The 18,590-nt window shown below is 36.6% G+C and overlaps 1 protein-coding gene across 2 annotated transcripts in view; it reads right to left on the reverse strand.

The window, feature by feature from the left end:
- Positions 1-484: 484 nt before the first annotated feature.
- arhgef7a (Rho guanine nucleotide exchange factor (GEF) 7a) overlaps positions 485-18,590 on the reverse strand; it is a 40,273-nt gene continuing 22,167 nt past the window's right edge. The window contains exons 6-22 of one of the 2 annotated variants that reach the window (XM_028023844.1): positions 15,467-15,555; positions 14,900-14,994; positions 14,721-14,816; positions 14,335-14,457; positions 12,764-12,902; positions 12,629-12,688; positions 12,383-12,529; positions 10,367-10,453; positions 9,425-9,503; positions 9,206-9,345; positions 8,512-8,733; positions 8,312-8,405; positions 8,067-8,156; positions 6,981-7,166; positions 3,199-3,298; positions 2,570-2,624; positions 485-1,338 (exon numbers count right to left, since the gene is read on the reverse strand). In XM_028023844.1, coding sequence (XP_027879645.1) covers positions 1,216-1,338; positions 2,570-2,624; positions 3,199-3,298; positions 6,981-7,166; positions 8,067-8,156; positions 8,312-8,405; positions 8,512-8,733; positions 9,206-9,345; positions 9,425-9,503; positions 10,367-10,453; positions 12,383-12,529; positions 12,629-12,688; positions 12,764-12,902; positions 14,335-14,457; positions 14,721-14,816; positions 14,900-14,994; positions 15,467-15,555 — 1,925 coding nt within the window. In that variant the 3' untranslated portion in view covers positions 485-1,215. The remainder of the gene's footprint in view (positions 1,339-2,569; positions 2,625-3,198; positions 3,299-6,980; positions 7,167-8,066; positions 8,157-8,311; positions 8,406-8,511; positions 8,734-9,205; positions 9,346-9,424; positions 9,504-10,366; positions 10,454-12,382; positions 12,530-12,628; positions 12,689-12,763; positions 12,903-14,334; positions 14,458-14,720; positions 14,817-14,899; positions 14,995-15,466; positions 15,556-18,590) is intronic. The other variant, XM_028023843.1, reaches the window with a different exon arrangement.

Here is an 18,590-nt window from a genome sequence, read left to right on the forward strand (position 1 = left end):
ACAACTGGAAGCGAGGCAGAATTGATGGAAATAATGGCTTGTTAAGGGTAGTCTGCAGTGTTTGTTTTCCTCAAAAGGATCAAAGTAATAAATAAGTCTACTCCTTTTCAAACAGAGGAGTAGTGGTAAACAAATTATTTCGTTCTTGGTTATGTATGCACATGTTTTTCTCTGTCCTACTGGTTTCTTGTTCTCTTTGTTTAAAACCTGTTTGAAATAGATAAGTAAATACTGAAATATTGCTGAGTAAATACTCAACACAATTAGTAGTTTTCATGTAGGCTAAACAGTTACATTTTGGTCTCATGTGATTAAAGGATCTTCTTTCACCTGTTTGCTTTTTTATTGCCTTTAAAAACGCTTGAAAGGCATAATACATACTTCAAGTCACAGGCTTTGTCAACATTATTTTGTTAGTGGCTCACTAAAAAGTCAGGGAACCTTTACTTCACCAGTCTGGACCATATTCAAAAGGGATTCAAAGTCCTTCTTTTAATAAACATTTATTTCCCAAAGGAAAAGGCTCATGTTTTAGCATTATTTACATCACACAGTACAAACTTTATATCTGTACAATTCACTTAGAAAGTCGTACCGCAAAGTGGTCAAACAATAAAGACAAAAGGGAAGGAATAAAAGGGGGGAATCACTACAAGCTGAAATAAAAGCAGACGTAGCCTGTGTCCAATAAAAGATCCCTGCAAAATGATTCAATAAAACTTTAAATAACATTGGAGAGGTTTTGAAATAGTATTGTTCAAGTAGCAACTTGTCCAAAGCCTTCATGACCATTAACACCATTGGAGTACCATTTATGCACCACATGATGGTCATCCTGTTAAGACTGTAAACAAGAGGAACAGAAAAAAGTCTCATTTTTCCAGTTGATCCTTCCTAAAAAAAAAAAAAAACAGACATTCATGATGAAAGTTGAAATGCTACAGGGGTATGATTTCTTTTTCTAACACTGGCTTTTTGCCTAAAGGAATGTAATTAGGAGGAATATGGTCAACATTCCTCTAATTTTCTGTACATATCACCAATAAGCATCCTAAACACAAAGCCAACAGCTTTTAAATCCACTCTTGGTCTCATTCCCAGAATATGTTTTTACCTTTTTAAGCCAGTGTGTGCATTTTAGATTTTGCATCAAGTCCACAGAAGGTATGCTGGTCAATTTTTGTCAAAGCTACAGATGGATGCAACCAATAAAGCTCACAGGTTGGTCTCATCCCACGCTGGGTCATTAATGCTCTTCAGTACTCGCCGCACAACTTTCTCCAAGTCTCTACGTGCTCTCTGCTCCTCCTCCAGGGATCTCTTCATCTTCTTATTGTCCTACGAGGATAAATAATGAGTTATTCTAAAATACATATATGAGAAATGTTTAATTCCACACATAAAATCATTCAAATGACAAATAATGTTTTAAATAATCATACTAAGCCAGAAATTTTGACACATTTTAAGACAGTTTTGTACATTGAGTGAACAGTCATGAATTGTTTTCTGTCCAGGAACCTTACTTTTATTCAGGCATGAAAAAGCTCCTAAACTCAACACTTAGAAAAGAGTTATGCTGACACATAACACACCATAGCATCGAGCCAGCTTTAAATGGGAACTTTTGTCACTTTGTTACTTGCAGCCAAAAGGAAAGGTTATAGGCGGTCTTTAACCCATTAATCGTCATGTCAACATGTAAGCATTTTCAGGGTGACAGCTAAAGGATTTTAGGAACCAACAATGTCCCTCCTATCTACTGAAAACTTGTTGTGCAAAATATGATGAACTAACAATCAATTTAAAGTCTCAGCATTGGCTGCCAAGACATTTTGAATTTTAATCTTTTACCGTTTTCTAAAACAACCACTGATCCTAATCTGATATACAATGGACATTGAGATAAGTACTCTTATAAGTACCTGGGTGTTCACCTGATCTATTATATTTCATTTTATTCTATTCATATATCATGACTAACTATTTGGCTGCAGCTGCCCACCTGGAGCGATAGATGAGAATAGTTTCAAAATTCTCATCTATTTAATTATATTATATCTCCTGTTATTTCTATAGAATTTTTGTTTGTTATTCGTGGCTTAAGTTTTAAAACGTGTCTTGTTTTATGTGAATAATTTAACTTCCCCCCCCGACACCGCCATTTGTCTTGAGCTGCTCTACAAACTGATGTGATTAATTTAAAGGCTAATGTGTCTCTGAGGACATGTGCTGCAGTCGATTTGGGGTTTTTTTCTCAAAGACACGTCGTTTATTCACTGTAAATAGGTTTCCAGCTGTAACATCTTTGCTTTTGTCTTCCATTTCTACATTTTTCACATTTGTTATTATCCAAGTGAAAAAGCATCAAAGCTTGAAAGACCTCCAGAAAGCCTGTAGACACCGAAAAACTTTACATCAAGTGACCAGAAGTAATTGTGGCTGTTTTAAAGTAAAGTATAAGGAAGTAAGGACCGTTTTGCAGAGTATTTTAACTGTATGGTTAAATGAATTAAAATAACTACACAATTAACTCTTAGTTTATGATGAAACAGCAGCAAACATTCACCTGTTTCAGCTCTTGAACCTCATCCCGCAGGGCGTAAACCACATCCACCAAACTCCTTCAATGAGATCAGATTCACACAGGCCGTTACATAAACCAGTGTAAGTCACAATGAATGCTTAATTTGGGTTTGTGCAAAAGCAAGAGACGCAAGTTGGGTTTTAAATTGATTTTACAAATCATGCCAAAAATACCAAAAGCACATTTTAACTAGTTTTCTAGGAGATAAAGCATGGCAATCTCAAGTTTCCAGGTCAGTTCTGGCCTAAACTGTGTTGAAGAATGATAGAATATTCTTTTAAGTCTGGCCTATGTCAGGAAACTAGCCAGCTTAAGATGACTCTACAAATTGTGCTTGGAAATGTCAAATATCAAGCTTGAAGATTGATAACTATATATGTATATTATTTTGATCTATTGTGAATTAGAAAAATCCACAATAAATTCAATCATGCAAACACAATTTTTTTTTTTGTTTTCAAAATTCTTTAAGTTGTATTTTGGATCACTCGGCTACCGCGTAAAAACAAAAAGTGGATGAAATACATCAGTAAAGGGAGAAAATGAATTGGGCATTCAGGCCAAAGACAAGTTCATGTAAACCTCTTACTGCCACGGTCAGTAACTCTTACTTCTCTTCCAGTACACTTTGTCCGTTGCGGTTTGGATCGTCTAGAAAAACTTTCTCCTCACCAGGGATGATCACATGCAGCCCTGTTTCTGGTCGTGATCCTGCGTCAAAACAGAGAAGCAAACAACCTCTGGGACTTCACTATGTCTCATCTTGAACTAGTCAACAAGTAGTAGTGAAATACATTCAGAGTAAAGTCAGTGTGGACTTTATTGTAGGAACAGACAGGTTAGTAGTAGTGTTTTAGTCATGACAGAAAAACAAGACTCAGAGGAAACTAAATGGCATGAAAAGTTAAGAGAAAAATTTCAGACACAATCAGATCGGCTCCACAAAGCAACAGAACGACAGCTTCTATCAACTGATAGATTTATTAAAACTCATAATACAGCATTTGGGACTTTGAACACTTCAGCAGTGTAGAACAAATACACTGAAGGCTGCTTTGAAAAAGAAAAAGGACACGGTCAGATGTCTGACTTGAATGCAACAGAGCAGACAGAGAACGATGTTGGTTAAAGACTAAGTTCTTTTTCACCCTGACTGTCCAAGAATTCGACTTGTTAAACCACAAAATACACCTGTCACAAAGTTCAGCACGATAGGACAGCCATATTCTTAGATCTTTTTTTTCTGGCAGCAAGACAACTAGTATTTACAAAAAATGGGGACATTATGTGCTCTTTATATGCCAAGTCCACTCTAACAGCATTCTGAAGTTGAAATAGATCAACTTTGCAGTCTTGTTTCTTTTGTTTTGTTCTATTTTTAATTTTTTTGTCCTTCAACGTCATCCAACCACTGAAGGTGAGCATTTACACTACAAATGAGTATTCACTTTACAATTACACTGAATACTTAAGTCTATCTTTAAGATTATATTATACAGAGTCTTGGTAGACACTAAAAAGTACAGAATTTCATTGAGTCCACACCCCCACTCCCTTTTGCCCATAACATGATTGTGCAAAATAATTAAAACATTTCAGTATTAATTGTAAACTTTGATACAAACCAAATGAAATGGGGGACAGAGATTATTTTGTAAACATTGATATACAATTTTAAATCAACAGATAAGTGGAAAAAAATACTAAAATGTGTACAAAATTATACATACAGTAAAGAAATCATTTTATAAACACTTGCAACATGGACCCATATGTATATATATTTCCCATACGTCATTCTTTTTGCCCATTGTAAGAGGATGTAGAGTTGTACTTTTCATAACGGTACTGGAAAAATACTTCTTCATAAAAATAGATACTAATGTGAGAAAGAAAGGGAAGCCTCACAAGCTGACAACAGTAGGGAGAGTTGATTAGACATCACCATAGGAGCTAGTTTACTTGATGATCTTGTTCTGACTGGTTTAAGCTATGTTTTTACTGTCATACGTAAAGTTATAAGGGTAATCTCAAACAACAGCATTTACACTCATGATTTATCAGCTACACCATCAATGACAAAAGAAAAGTTCAGTTCAAGCTTCACCTTTAGCTGCAAATACAAAATTTCAGACTTATGAAATCAATTTCTCTAAAGGTCAGAGATGCAGTGTGTTGCAAAAATTTTCATATCCCTTAAGCTTTTTCCCTTTTTTCACTTTGCAACCATACATTTTATAATATTTTATCAAGACTTCATTGTAGATCTGAAAGAGCTGCAGAGATTCACAGCTTCAGTGGGAAACTTTGTTGAGATGTCCCATAGTTCACAAATCTGTCCTTTATGGAAAAGTGGCAAGAAGAAAGCCACTGTTGAAGTTTGAAAGCAATGAAAACTTGTCCTAATGCTTTGAGTCCAGACAGAACTGTCTCTTTAATAGACAGGTATTCCAAGGAGAAATTAATTTAAACTTTTAAAACAGGAAAACCTTTTCAGCTGCTTTAAATTAGTCAACCATTGTGATTTTACTTAAATTTGTTTCTTAAATACATTTAAGATGGTAAAAGCCCAGCAATTAAAGGGGCAGCATTATGTATTTTCCAGGCACAGTGTGATTTTATAGCACAATCAAGTAACCATGTTTCCTTCAATTGTTATAAAAGCACTGTGTATATGAAACATGATATAAAAAAAAAACCTTTGACGCCATGAAATTGGCCTCTGTCTTTTTAAAAAACTCAAACTCTTCCCAACGCTCCACTTCCAGCAAGTCTTTACAACGTTTCTCCATTATGTCAATTTACCGTTAATAGACTGAGAAGTAGTTCATATGATGAGCTCAGCAGATTAGCAGTTCCACTAGGTGTTTGCTAATGGCTGCAGCCGCTAGTCTGGAGGAGCCGAGTGGGGGAAACACAGAAGTGGCGCTCTGTGGGGCGAATGATCGGCTAGAGTTTGCAGCACCAAAGGGGAGCCTTGGGTAAATTGGCAATGCTTTGTCAGAGCAAGTGCTTAGGCATCCCCAAATGGGTGCTATTGAGATTCATGCATGAAAGAATCAAAGCAACACTCCATGTATGTCTTTGATGAGGGAATAACATTAGAAATTGACGTAAAGCTCAAAAAAGTTGATTTTACATAATGCTGCCCATTTATAGGGAATTTACGTCAGGCGACTTGGTGATCCTTCAATGCTCCTATTGCAAAAATAATGCAGATTAATCTCTTATGGTTGTCAATGCTAGAGCTCTATAATATGTCAACAAATGTATTCATTTATGCTATTGTACTATCAATTGCAAAGTGAAAAAAATGAAAAAAAAAAAGGTTCAAAAAGTATTAAAATCTTTGCAAACCAATCTTTAATCTAACTGCACCTTCCATGCATTCAGACAGTTATTCTGTGTTTTCCAAATGAGATCAAAGTGTGCAGGACTGATGTTAGTGTCAGATCTCAACAGGTCTTATTATTTCACTGACAATCAAACAATTCACTGATCCCGAATTTAAGGACACCAATTTAAACTGTGGGCTTCAGCGTTGTAATGCACCATTCAGTTTAATGTCCAGGATGTCCCTGAATACCCTGGTGGAAAGTGTCATAAAAGAAATGATAATAAGACTGAGTCACTGTTACATTTATGTTTAGCTACAGATTCAGTTGACAAAGTCTGCTTGTTCCTATAGTAGTGTTTTTGTTTGTTTTTCATATTTTCTTAAATCCTCCCAAAGATTTGAAAGATTGGTTAAACATTGAATCATGAAAGACTAAATGTAAAATGTTAAGAATCTGAATTTGCACACTGCTTTATTCTGCAGACAGCAGAGGCATTTGTGCCTAATCACGTGTGTGCCTGTTTAGCATCTGTGCTATGTTTGAGCATGCGTATCCCAAAACCACATGCTGAAAAAGAACAAATTTATGGTAAATTGAAGACACTCATTCTTGAATTGCATCTGAATATCAGACAGGAAAAAATGTAAGTCCCCACCTGCCCGGCCGCTGAATCTCCCTCCCCTAAACTACACACCAAAATTCCCATCCTCTCCACTCAGAGTCCACCAGATTTATGGTTAAACAAGGAGAGTGGTCACATTCAAGATAAATTAACAATAATTATTAGCTAACACTTACTGCATGACATCTACAGAAAGAGAGGAGGCACAAAAAAGGGAAAGGCAACAGGAAAAATGCTGAAAACATCATCTGACAAGCCGTCAAAAAATAAATTAAAGCAATAAATTACCCAAATCAACCAAAAAGATAAATAGATAAAAAATCAATCTTTTTAATACATCTACGGTAAAAGAGGTAAGCGCTCTCTCTATACGTCACATTATAGTACAGCCTGGCGGCGCTGTACATTCTCTAGTTCTGATGGGAGATGCAACTCTTTCGCGGCACCGATCCCATCCTGTAACTGTGGCTGGTCCAGATGGAGTCGTAGTCAGAGTCCTCCGACAGGTCGGAGCTCAGTTCTGGCCGAGACACGCTGCTGCGGCGGCCCGGCGAGTCCATGCAGGACTGGTCCATGTCGGCGAGCACGTGGTTGTGCATCAGGTCCGTGCCCTGCCATGCTGGTGGGACCGGGGTCAGGGTGACGGTGGGACGAGAGGGGGAGATGTCGCAAAAAATGTGGAGAGGGAGGAAATGGGGAGTCGGAGGAAGGGGTTGTGGGCGGTGCACGCAATACGCAACAGATGGTAAATCATAAAAGAAATGACAGATGTGTAAGGAGAGGATGGAAAAAATTATAAAGGTATGAAAAAAAACACAAATATGGAAAAAGGTACTCGAGGTAAATCAGAAAAATGCCCAAAAGGAGGAAACGGGAAGGAAAAAGAGAGGAGATATTGTTAGAAGGAACAGTTTGGAATACCAGTGGTAAGATAGGCACTGAGTAGAAAATACAGGTATGTTTCTACAAAGCATCAACCAGTTGACGCTATCAAAATACATCATGGTTTAAAAAAATAACGGTTTCAAAATGCAAAAATTTTCAAAGCTATGGTTGAGAAGCCACAAGAAACATATCTGTTGAGAAGTTTTCAGCCGCCTTACATATAAAACATAGAGCCCGATCAATTGTATTACCGCACAAAGACATGAACAGGAAGAAACAGGTTTGACGATTTATACAGGTAGCGTGTGAAAGCAGCAAGATGCAGCTCTTGGTAAATGTACTTTCTGGCTTAAACTACGTATGAAAATCCCCACAATTGTATATAAATGTCAGATACTGTAGGTGTGATAATCAGTAAATTATCTAAGCAGACAAAGGGAACAACATTTTTTTTCCATCAAGTTCGATGAGTTTTTATAAATTCATGTTTTGTTTTGGTTTTTTTACAGTTGTTGTTTAAATACTAAGAAAATTGGCAGTTTTTCTAAAGGTCATTGAACATCAACCTAACACACAAGTATGAGCCTCTCCTCCTTTCCTAAATGAACCTTTATAGGATTTTCATTTGTCTTACTGGAGTTCAGAGTCTGCCTGGTTTTGGCGCTGGTGCAGTATGCCTCAATAACTTTCAGGATCTGGGCATCTTCTTCCAGAGCGGCCGTACCTGAAAGGGTGAACAAACGATTTAATTAAAATGGATAGCCTTCATGTATAAAGCTAATATTAATACTCTTAGAGTATTAGATCTCTAAGAGACCTAGTATTAAGAGTAGAGATCTAATTCTACAATGAAATGGTGCTTGAATATTGAACACATACTCTTCCTTAGAGCAAATTCCTCTTCAGACTGTTTTCTCTCAGGTTTGCGTTTGGGAAGGAGTTTCTTCACACTCTTAGGACTTTTACTGAGATCCTGCAAACGGGAAGCAAACAATTTTTTTTCTCCAAAATTATAAAGCAAAACACACAGTGCAATTATCTAAATAAACTATAATAAAAAAGAATAAACAGTCCCTCACCTCTTTGTAGCAGAGTGCAGCGGAGGGCCGTAACGGCGGCGCGGGTCGGAGGCAGCTCAGGCTCCAGGGTTTGGGGGTGTTTGGTGGCTCCAGGGGGCCCCATGTCATTGTGCTGTGGGTTGTCCCATGAGAGGATGGGTGAGGCAGGGTGTGGTAGGTGGGAGCCACAGTCATGGCCCTGCTCTCAGCATGCCGGGACGGGGTGAGAGGATGAGATGGGAGCTGAGGAAACAAAAAAAAACAATCTCTATTACAAAACCATTTTGTTCCCATTCTCTGCTCAGTGAAACACTTTACAGTAAATACTCTATAACACAATGGCTTCTCAATATATATAGGTTGTTGCAGATCATAGTTGGCCTCTGATATGCAGATAATAACTCCTAAAGCTGCTTTTTATCAGTAGACTTCAACACATTCTGCCACTAAAGTCGAAACCTATGCATTTTTATTACTTAAAATCAGTTTTTGTTTACTGACGTTACTCTAATGAGAGAAACAAACCACTTACTAATGTCACTGCAGTTTGTTCACATGACCATTGCACATTATGTAAAGCCAACCGTTCACAACATATTGATTGATAGGATCACAGTCGGTGTGAAACCAACATACATAGTCACAATGTTGGGCCCCATACTGGGCGCAGATGAATGGAAAGGAAATAGGCTGTGTGTAATGATTAGCTCCTGACCGTGTGGCAGGGGACAGCGAGCGGTTTGTGGCTGGGGGCCGTGGCGGCGCTGTGTTTGATCTGTCTCGTCAGGTGCTCCACCCAGTCCTGCAGGTCCTGCTGGTTTGCACACACCACCTGGAGACGGTCAAACATGGTGCCTGCATGCAAAAGGAGAGCGCAGTTTGAAACACTTTCTGCATGTTCATGACGTTTTTGCTGCTTCTTGTGTGGTTTTACCGTTTAGCTCAAAGGCATTTTTATGGGCTTCACAGTCTTCTAGTTTGGTCACGATCATGCCAGTCAAAGGCAGCTTTCCCTGCAAAGAAAAACAAATGGGAGAAACAAAAGAAAAATTAGCTCTTAACCCTTATGGTTTGCAGGGTTGTGTTGTGCTTAAAAGGCACAACACAAATGAACTAAAAAAAGACACTTTCAGTTCACTATTATATGATACAATTCATTATTGTTAGTAATGTCTTGTGATGGCATTTTTTATACTACAGCAGGGATAAAGTAAGCTAAAATATAACAATATATATATATATTCTTTTTTAAATGTCTCTAATCCACACCCTATACACCTGACTGGTCCGAGAACAAAACACCAATTTAACAAAAAAAAAATCCTTCAATTTCAAAAATGTTGCATCAATTACAAGTAACCCTCTATTTCAATTACACAAATCAATAAATCATTCATACTATAGGAATACAAAATAAATATTCTTTATATTGAAACAACCCAAACAAATCTTGGATCGTCCTGCTCAAATTAAATGTTGAAACACAACATACAAAGAAAGTTATAAAAAATATCTAAAAAAAAAAGTCAAAGTGTTCTGGCATTCAGCAAATAGAAAATGTTGGTAATTCCAACTAACCTAAAATAAGAAAAGTTTGGTCTGATTTAACTCTGTACAGGAAGAAAAAAAAAAACTAAAGATTTTTCAAGTTTAGGCTTTTAATTTTTAATCAAACATCAGATTGCACTTTATTACAAAACTATGCAAACTGAATATCAAATATCAATATTTGAAGGACTTTCTAAACTTTTGGAAATGCTTATATGAAATTCAAGCATTTTCAAGTAATTCAAGCTGTAATTCCATCCTTAAGAAATACATTTTCATTTAGGCATTCAGATGGATGTTCAGAGGTGGAAGTCAAGGGATTTCTGACCTGGAATATGAAACCGCTCATCCTGGGACTAGCAGACAGCATGAGGAGGATGTGAGGAAACAACATGAGGTAGCGCTCATTCTTCTCCTGCTCAAAATAAAAAGAGAGAGAGACAGAGAAGTATGGGTGGATGAGAACTTGACAAGACACCAGACCTTCATTAACGTGTGTGCAATTAAGCAAACAATTATGCAAAGGAAGGTGGACTACCTGAATAAAAACCAAGCATGGACTGGAGGAAACAAATCAGCTGTCCAGAAATAACCAGGATGGGAATCAACTTCTTGATGCCACATAACAGTGGTCCCTCCATTTTTCTAATCACCTTTGCCCCTTAGTATAAGGACCTTATCTCAGCAGTCATCAAACAAGAAACAGTAATCAGAAAAAAATATTACAACCCCACAACAGACTTTGTGTTTTTTCTAAAATAGTTGGGGGAACCTGCTTGAAATAAAAACCTTGAATCCACTATTCAGTGAGAGACTTAATCTTGTTTTTAAAAAGTTAGGGGTGAGTTGATTCTATCAGGCAATAACTGTTTCAGGTTGTTTCTAATTACTAGCCTTAATGCTGACCTCTGTGGCACTGAATAGTCGGTTTCAGGTTTGCCTAATAAACGGCTGAGTGTTGATCAGAAAGTCTCCTTTGTCTCTTCAAGTTCAAGTGCTTCAACTCTGAGGCAGCTGATGGAGCTGCAGTTTAATGGGAGATATGGTGACAATCCTAATTTCAGACCAAAGCATCTTGTTGACCACAACAATCATATTTTTTAGATGCCTCAACTGACCCACATATTTCTATTGCAGCCATTAATCAACCGTCATCCGCAAAACTAGGCTGTCTCCACACCACACATTCATCACTTAAACTGCAGTTATGCATAAAACCACAAATGAGACTCATTTCCACTCCCATGTAAAATACCAATTTTCCTAAATAACCATTTGCACATAGAAATGTTGCATTTACTTAAATATGTGTCATAAAAACCATTTCAGTAACTGGGACAAAATTGCATAACTGAAAAACTAACGGGACAATATTTTACTTTTGTAGGAGGCAAAAAATACATCAGTCAATTATATAACTTATGTAACTAAGTTATATAATTATGATAGCATGGCTAGATATGCAATTGTCAATTTTAAAATACATGTACTCGCTAGCAGATTAAAAGCATAACCCAATAAATTTGAATATTATTAAAAAATAACTTCAGTACCTAAAAGTTAGGTTTAGTGAAAAATTATATTCTTATAGCAATTTTTTTGTTGCTCTTTTTATACTGTTTCTCTGAAAAGTAAAATATTATAAGATCACCAAAGATCTCAACACAGAAATTTAGGGTAATGGCCCACACTATCATGGAAACGGTTTGCTGAAGCCCTCCACAAATGTCAAATGTCATTGCCAAATTAGCTATTTGTTCACACAGACTCCTATATGCAAACATATAGCTACTCAAGATTAATGCAATCTTGAATAGAAGTGTTGGAGATGGGGAGCACAAGTTAATTGCCTCCATGCCACGCTGCATTGATGCATTAATTCAGGCAAAAGGAGCCCAGCCCAAGTATTCAGTCCATATGATGTTCACTTCATGGAGATGCTTATAAGTAGGCTGACATTTTATGTTAATAAAAGTTCTTTTTTTTTTGTCAAGTGTAATGTGATTTTCAGAAAAATTGAGTTTGGGGTTTTCTCTAGCTGTTCTCCATGGTTATAAAAGTTAACAGCAATAAACAGCAACACTCTGTGGAAAGAATCTATTTTTCAGCTTAATTTCTCGAAGAAAAAAACATCAGTAACGCTGCATAAATTTGTCTTGTATATCATCCATACAAGACAAATAATGGTTCACTTTAAAATTCACATCATGAATTTATATAAGCTAATACTTTCATAATGACATTTATTTGATTTTGCATCTCTATTTTCTAATGTTTTCTGCATCACAGAATAAACCGTGGACGTCACGTGACTCTTGTCAGTGTGGAGCGATGATGTACATACCTCAGACATAGGACTCTGGACCAACACCTGGCTCATGTATATCACCGAGCCCAAGGTCTTGATGTCGTCTCCCTCCCACAGCCGGATGGTCTCTGTGAGAATCTGCAGCTCCAGCTCCTTTCGTTTTCGCACCTCCTGGCAGTGAGCCTAGCAGGATGGGAACAGAAAACTGCTTTAGTATCTGCCTTTAGCTCATTCTGCAGTTAGATGCGACATTAGAGAGGATGAGAAGTGCACTGAGCTTACTGAAAGGTTCCTGAAAGACCCCATGCACTTCAGAATATCTGGTCGGTCTGCATGATTCTCCTAAAACACCAGAGAAAATGTGTAGTTATGAAACATTTCAGGTCATATTACAACATTTCAGGTCATAATACACACCTCCATGTGCCTCTCCAGCTCTTTGAGTAAGGTGGGGTATTTGTCGAGCCTCATGAATGGTTTACTGAGGCCAGTGGTCAGCGTGAGGATCCCAGGAGCCACTGCACCATGGCCCTCCATAAAGTCCCGAAGAGTTTCACTTAAGTTGGAGGAAAAACAGAAGGGATTTACTGTAAACTCCCAATTCAATGTCAAAGAGCTGCTGATATTGTTAATATTTTTCAAGACTGAGCCAAAATGTTGCCAGACGTTTGAGTAAACATGTCAGTCTATAGTGAGTCAGAGTATTTTGCCAACAATGATCAACCGGAGGCAGAGTAGATGCTGATTGTTGATTGCGTAAGACAGCTTATGGAGAAGTGGAGGGGGAATATAAAATCAGCTAAAATAACTCCACAAAATGCTATGAGATGATGGCATTAAAATGTTTCAAACTATGCTATTTTTCTATTGATTATTGTGACGCTTAATTGATTAATTGGATTTTTAAAAATGGCACATTCTACAAATTTTTCATGTAACTGCTTAAGTCTTTTTATACAATATAAGAAACACATAAAAAATACAAATAAGCAAATAATACAATTTATTTTTTAAATAAAAATATTTCATTGCCTAAAACGCAATAACAGCATTCCTTTAGTAAATCTGAACCGGGTGAAACTACATCTATGGCAACTGAGGAATTTTGGCTAAAAATTATTTACAGACAAAGATGTCTTTATCTTAAATGGAAAATGCATATATTTTTTGTACAATTTTGACTTAATTACTGCTTTGAATATATTGTTTTATTAGAAAATGGCTTTTTTTGAGTGTATGCTCCAGTTAACGATTAATCAATTACTAATTTAGTTGACAATTATTTTCATAATTGATTCATCACAATCGCTTTGATTAATCTGCTCAGTAGTTTAAGCTATGTTTGGTGCTTTTAAATATTAACTCTTCCTGACCATTTTTATTCACTGAAAAGTGGTAAACCTGCAGCGTGGAATGTTTTGATTATTAAATGTCAGTTTACAGATCTGGTTGTGACTTGGTAGTCAGAATCACGACTGAGGTATGTAAGCGCCCTCTTGCTGGATAACGAACAGGAAAACAAACTGGATTTGCTAAATCAGGATAAAAGTCGGTAGCACTGTTCCCTTGAAGCAATAACCTAACTCTCCTGACATTTATGCCGTTGATTAATCTTTTATGTGTCTAATAAGCTAGAAAAGAGATTAAGCAAAGAATGGATCAACAATGTAACAACAAGAATCAATTATTCAAGAAGCTACCATGATCAGCATAAAGCCAAAAGCTTCTTCTCTAACCAAGATCACTTCTGACACAACAAGTCAGTACACAACTAATATTCACTCAGAGCTGATTTATAGTCAGTTAGTAGAAACAATTGTTCTGATTCATCCAATTAGAAACAAAACAATTTCTCATTCTATTTAGTTTTAGTTAAACTAAATACAGCAAGCAGCCAAATAGTCTTTTCAGATGGCATGTAACACAGAAAGCATGTAACACAACTTTGTAATAAATCTCCAGGTAAAACAGCATTGGCGAGAACCTACCCGTGTTGAGTAAGCACATTGACAGCAGAGGGATGATTGGAACAGTAACCGACATAGAGCGCTTTCATCTGAGGCATGAGGTTCAGGAAAAAGCTGCCCACCCTTTGCTGGCTCTCTGGAAGCCTAACCAAAAGCAGATCACATGCAGACCAAATATTAGCAGGTAAAATACACTTAGGACTAAATAGAAAAATGTAGAAATACAGAAAAATTGTTAGCAAAAATGCCTTAAAATTATTCTACAATCAAAAATGTATACAGTAGGATCTTCTATATTCTATAGTTTAATCTAGTGTTCATGCAGCACATGAATTACAAGATGTCTGTCACTCTGTTTATCTCAACACAACTTGGAGTGTTCAGTGCTGTAAGGGGGAGAGACTGACTTTGTAGACTCCTCCAGTGACTGGACCAGCATCTGCTGGAAGGTGCTGATCTCCTCCAGGTTCCCCAGAATCAGAGCTACGTCGGCGCTGCTCAGCCTGAGAGGAGGACATCACGCAACCCACGTCAAAGAACATCGAGATGGCATTGCACAGATTCACCGAAATTAATCAAGTCGTACTTGTCAATGTTTTGAAGAGGTCGCAGGTAGTTTGTAAGGAGGCTTTGAAGGTCCTTAGAATACTCCGTCTCTGTTTCCAAGATGTTCTGCAACACCTACAAAAAAGCAAAAAATAAATAAATAGAAATTAGCAAATAGAGGATATTCTGTTTATAGGTGATCAGCAAGCAGTTTAGACGATTACCATGAAGACTACATGTTAAAGGATTCAGAAGGTAAGTTACATTTATTTATTAACTGATTACTAGCTTAAAATAATTTGCTCACACAGAAAAAATAAAAAAGTACTCTAATCAAATAAAAATAAATATTAATTTATAGGTTGTTTTTGCATAAATAAAATAAATACAGAAAATTTCTCTCTGAGTCAAACTGACCATCATTCCTTCTTACATATCCAACAAATAATGCAACTTTAATTCAGTTTTTGACATCCAAGACATATTCTCTTAAAGTAGAGGATTATATTAGACATCAGTGAAAAGCACGACAGCAACAGTGTCCTTCAAGCTCAACATCATGGATTCAGTAAATATTTCTAAGTAAGAGTAAAAATGGTATCCTTACCAGGTTATAGTACGTCTTGCTAATAACAGAAGTGTCGAAGCCTTTCGGTGGGCTCTTCAGGGTGACAGACTTTGGGGACACTTGTTTATCTGTTGCCAGAAAGTAAAAGCAATTCATTATATCACCTGAAGATGGCGGTATTGCCTTAGAAGTATTGCATGAAACTGAACATTATATTCACTGCAATATTTTCACATCTTCAAGCAGCCATCAACAGTCATTCTGTGAACGGTTATGGATCCAACGATGCAGACAAGGCGGTACTTTAAAAAATCTGAAGGGAAATACAAATTATGTTCCCTTGTTCTCACAAATAGAGTAAAGGCTTCATTAATCACAAACTGTTTTGAAAAATCTGTAATAAGGGCAGAATATTTTAGATCAGATTTCACAAGCTTATATAATGTGGTTTGTCTAATTCAAAAGTGGTCTTAGTGTAAAAAATACATAAAATAAAATAAAAACTCACTGTTAATTTTACCATTTTGTGCTATATGAAGGATGTGCAATATCACAAAAATATTTAACTGTGATGCCGTTTTAAATTTGGAAAATTGTATTAATTACAATTCACCCTCATTTTTCAGGTCCTCTTTTTTAATTTCTTATTTTCTAAATTAAATTTTTTCAGCACCTCAAGTTTAAAATGAAACAGAGCAAAGATGCTATTTTTTTCTGGATTAGTATTTCAGCTTTTGAACTAGAGATGATCGATTAAAATACAGGAAGCATTTCAAAACAGAGTGATCCATATCCTGTTCTTGCTGCTTAAAACAAACATGTTTTTATTATAAACCAAGACAATACAGAATTGAAAGTCATCTTTTTAAAAAGACAGTTGTGGGAGACCCTTCTGTGTTTAGGATCAACAATGCTTTTCATTTTACTACAAAAACATGCCTAGTTTATCATTGAACTACAGACATTAAAAATCCCACAATTATTGCTTTTGTAAAAAAAAAAATTTAACAGTATTTTTAAGTTCCCAGTTTTGTCACCTTACAGAAGGTTTAGCTGTTGTAGTCCATGCATATAAAGTTTCTGTACACTTGTAATAAGCAATCCGCACTTATTCATTTGGAATATGACACACCTCCTATAGCCAATTAAAAGACGCAGGACAATAATCAACACGCTCTGCATCACAAGACAGGAATTCATAAAAGGTCCCTTTTTGGGAATTAAGTGAAATAAAAACATGTCATGATTTGAGAATCAACAATGAATCCTTTTGTCTTCATCTCATTTTACTTTCCATCTGCTGATAGTGGTAACACATGGCTTCACACCACAGCAGCTTATGAGTAATTGCTGTGTCGCTGCATTACTATCAGATTGGATAACAACAACAACAAAGGCTGTTGTGATGTTTGTAACTCTGATAGGGATGTGACGCGGCTTATTCAGAACAACATTATTCACAAAGGCGTACACAGACAGGAAACTGATTTACATCATAAAGAGACTGACAAAACTGAAGTCAATCTATTCACCCATCGTTGTTGGAGTGCTTATCTGGGACCAGGTTGGTTCCAGATTGCAGCGACTTATTTGAAACTTCCTCAACAGGCACCTGGGCAAAGTTTATTCTATTCATTTGCCCATGAATTGTTTTTTTTTTTTCACTCACTAAACTCATGGTCCCTTGTGAGGGTTGAATTATACGTCTTGTTCTAGTCCACATATGCATGCTTCCTGGCATCTTCAGTTACAAGAGGACAGCTTTAACCACGAGTGTTCACACCCAACAATAAAGTCCATCATAAATGAACTAATCTCTGTTTACCAAACAAACATGGAGCTACAACACAGTCAATTGCTGCTCTGCTGCATGAGTGGAACATCAAAAAAGGAAATTAAATCTCATCCGCCCTGTGTGGATTGTGTTTGGAATACTAACAAATGCAGAGAAGCATATCTCAGACCACTTTTGAAGAAGGCCTAAATGAAAACCCTCCTCATCTCTGTTTCGGTGCAATCATACAGCTCACAGGAGACGATGGAGCCAGGGGCAATAGATTCATTTGTTCTTGTTGGCATTGTGCATGAACAGATTCAAAAGGAGAACTTTCATTGTCTGCTCTATTGAGAAATTAACTCATCACAAGCTTCAGCTTCCATATGCAGAAAATCATCACATCGTTTTCTCTTGAAGGCGAGAGATTGGTGACTGTTGTGTGGTTGAGACTCATTTGCACACACAAAATCTATGGGCAACTTCTGTTGCTAATACACATGCCTCTCCGCTCACTAAAACATGCTGTTGTCTGTGAGCCTGCTGAAGGTAGTGGATAAAAAAGACCAAGTTTTGAAGAAAAAAAAACAAAAACAAGCACAGGATTTATGCTTTAACTTAATCTTGTCACTTTAAACGTTGCTGTATGATCATCATTAAGGTAAGTAAAACATGAATAACAGCACAGATTATGAGCAGCTGTCACATTGGGATTATATGAAAGAGGAACACCACTGCTGTCAGTGTAATTTAACCTTAACCATAACTTTGTAATCATTTATCTTACACATTATTATGCACTTGTATTGTTGTTTGGTATGTAACTTTAATGATTTTATATAATGTTAGAACAGGTCTCTCTGGAAAGCAATAATGCAAAATAGTAAAAATATTCAAAATCTAAAGAAGAAAGCATTATTAGGAACTAATCCAAATTAAAATGCAGTTTTTACATGTGCCCTCCTCCTGACACATGTAAACAAATTACAATTTGCAAATTACATATGTTAATTTGTGCATGACATCATTATCAGAGTATTTTTACGACTTTATTCAAAAAACATTAAGAAGCTACAGTACGATGTTGAGAATGTGAATTTCTAAATTTTTAGCAAGTGAACTATGATTTGTTTGAACTAAATGATGAACTAGTTCTGCTGGACTTTGTTCTACCGTAGATCAGTACAATGTTTCAGCTTTGTATTCGACTCCTCCTGGTCCAATGTGAATTTTGTTTCACCCCAAATTAGAAGAAACCTTCACCTACAGATCCCTGACTGCTAAACCCCCATTTGCATTTGAACATTGCATGGCAAAATATGAGCGTTCTCTCAGAATATAATTAAATTATCATCACAACAGGACATCCTAATTCTATTAAGCAGCTGG

The sequence above is a fragment of the Xiphophorus couchianus genome, chromosome 7, assembly GCF_001444195.1.
Source record: "Xiphophorus couchianus chromosome 7, X_couchianus-1.0, whole genome shotgun sequence".
NCBI lineage: Eukaryota > Metazoa > Chordata > Actinopteri > Cyprinodontiformes > Poeciliidae > Xiphophorus > Xiphophorus couchianus.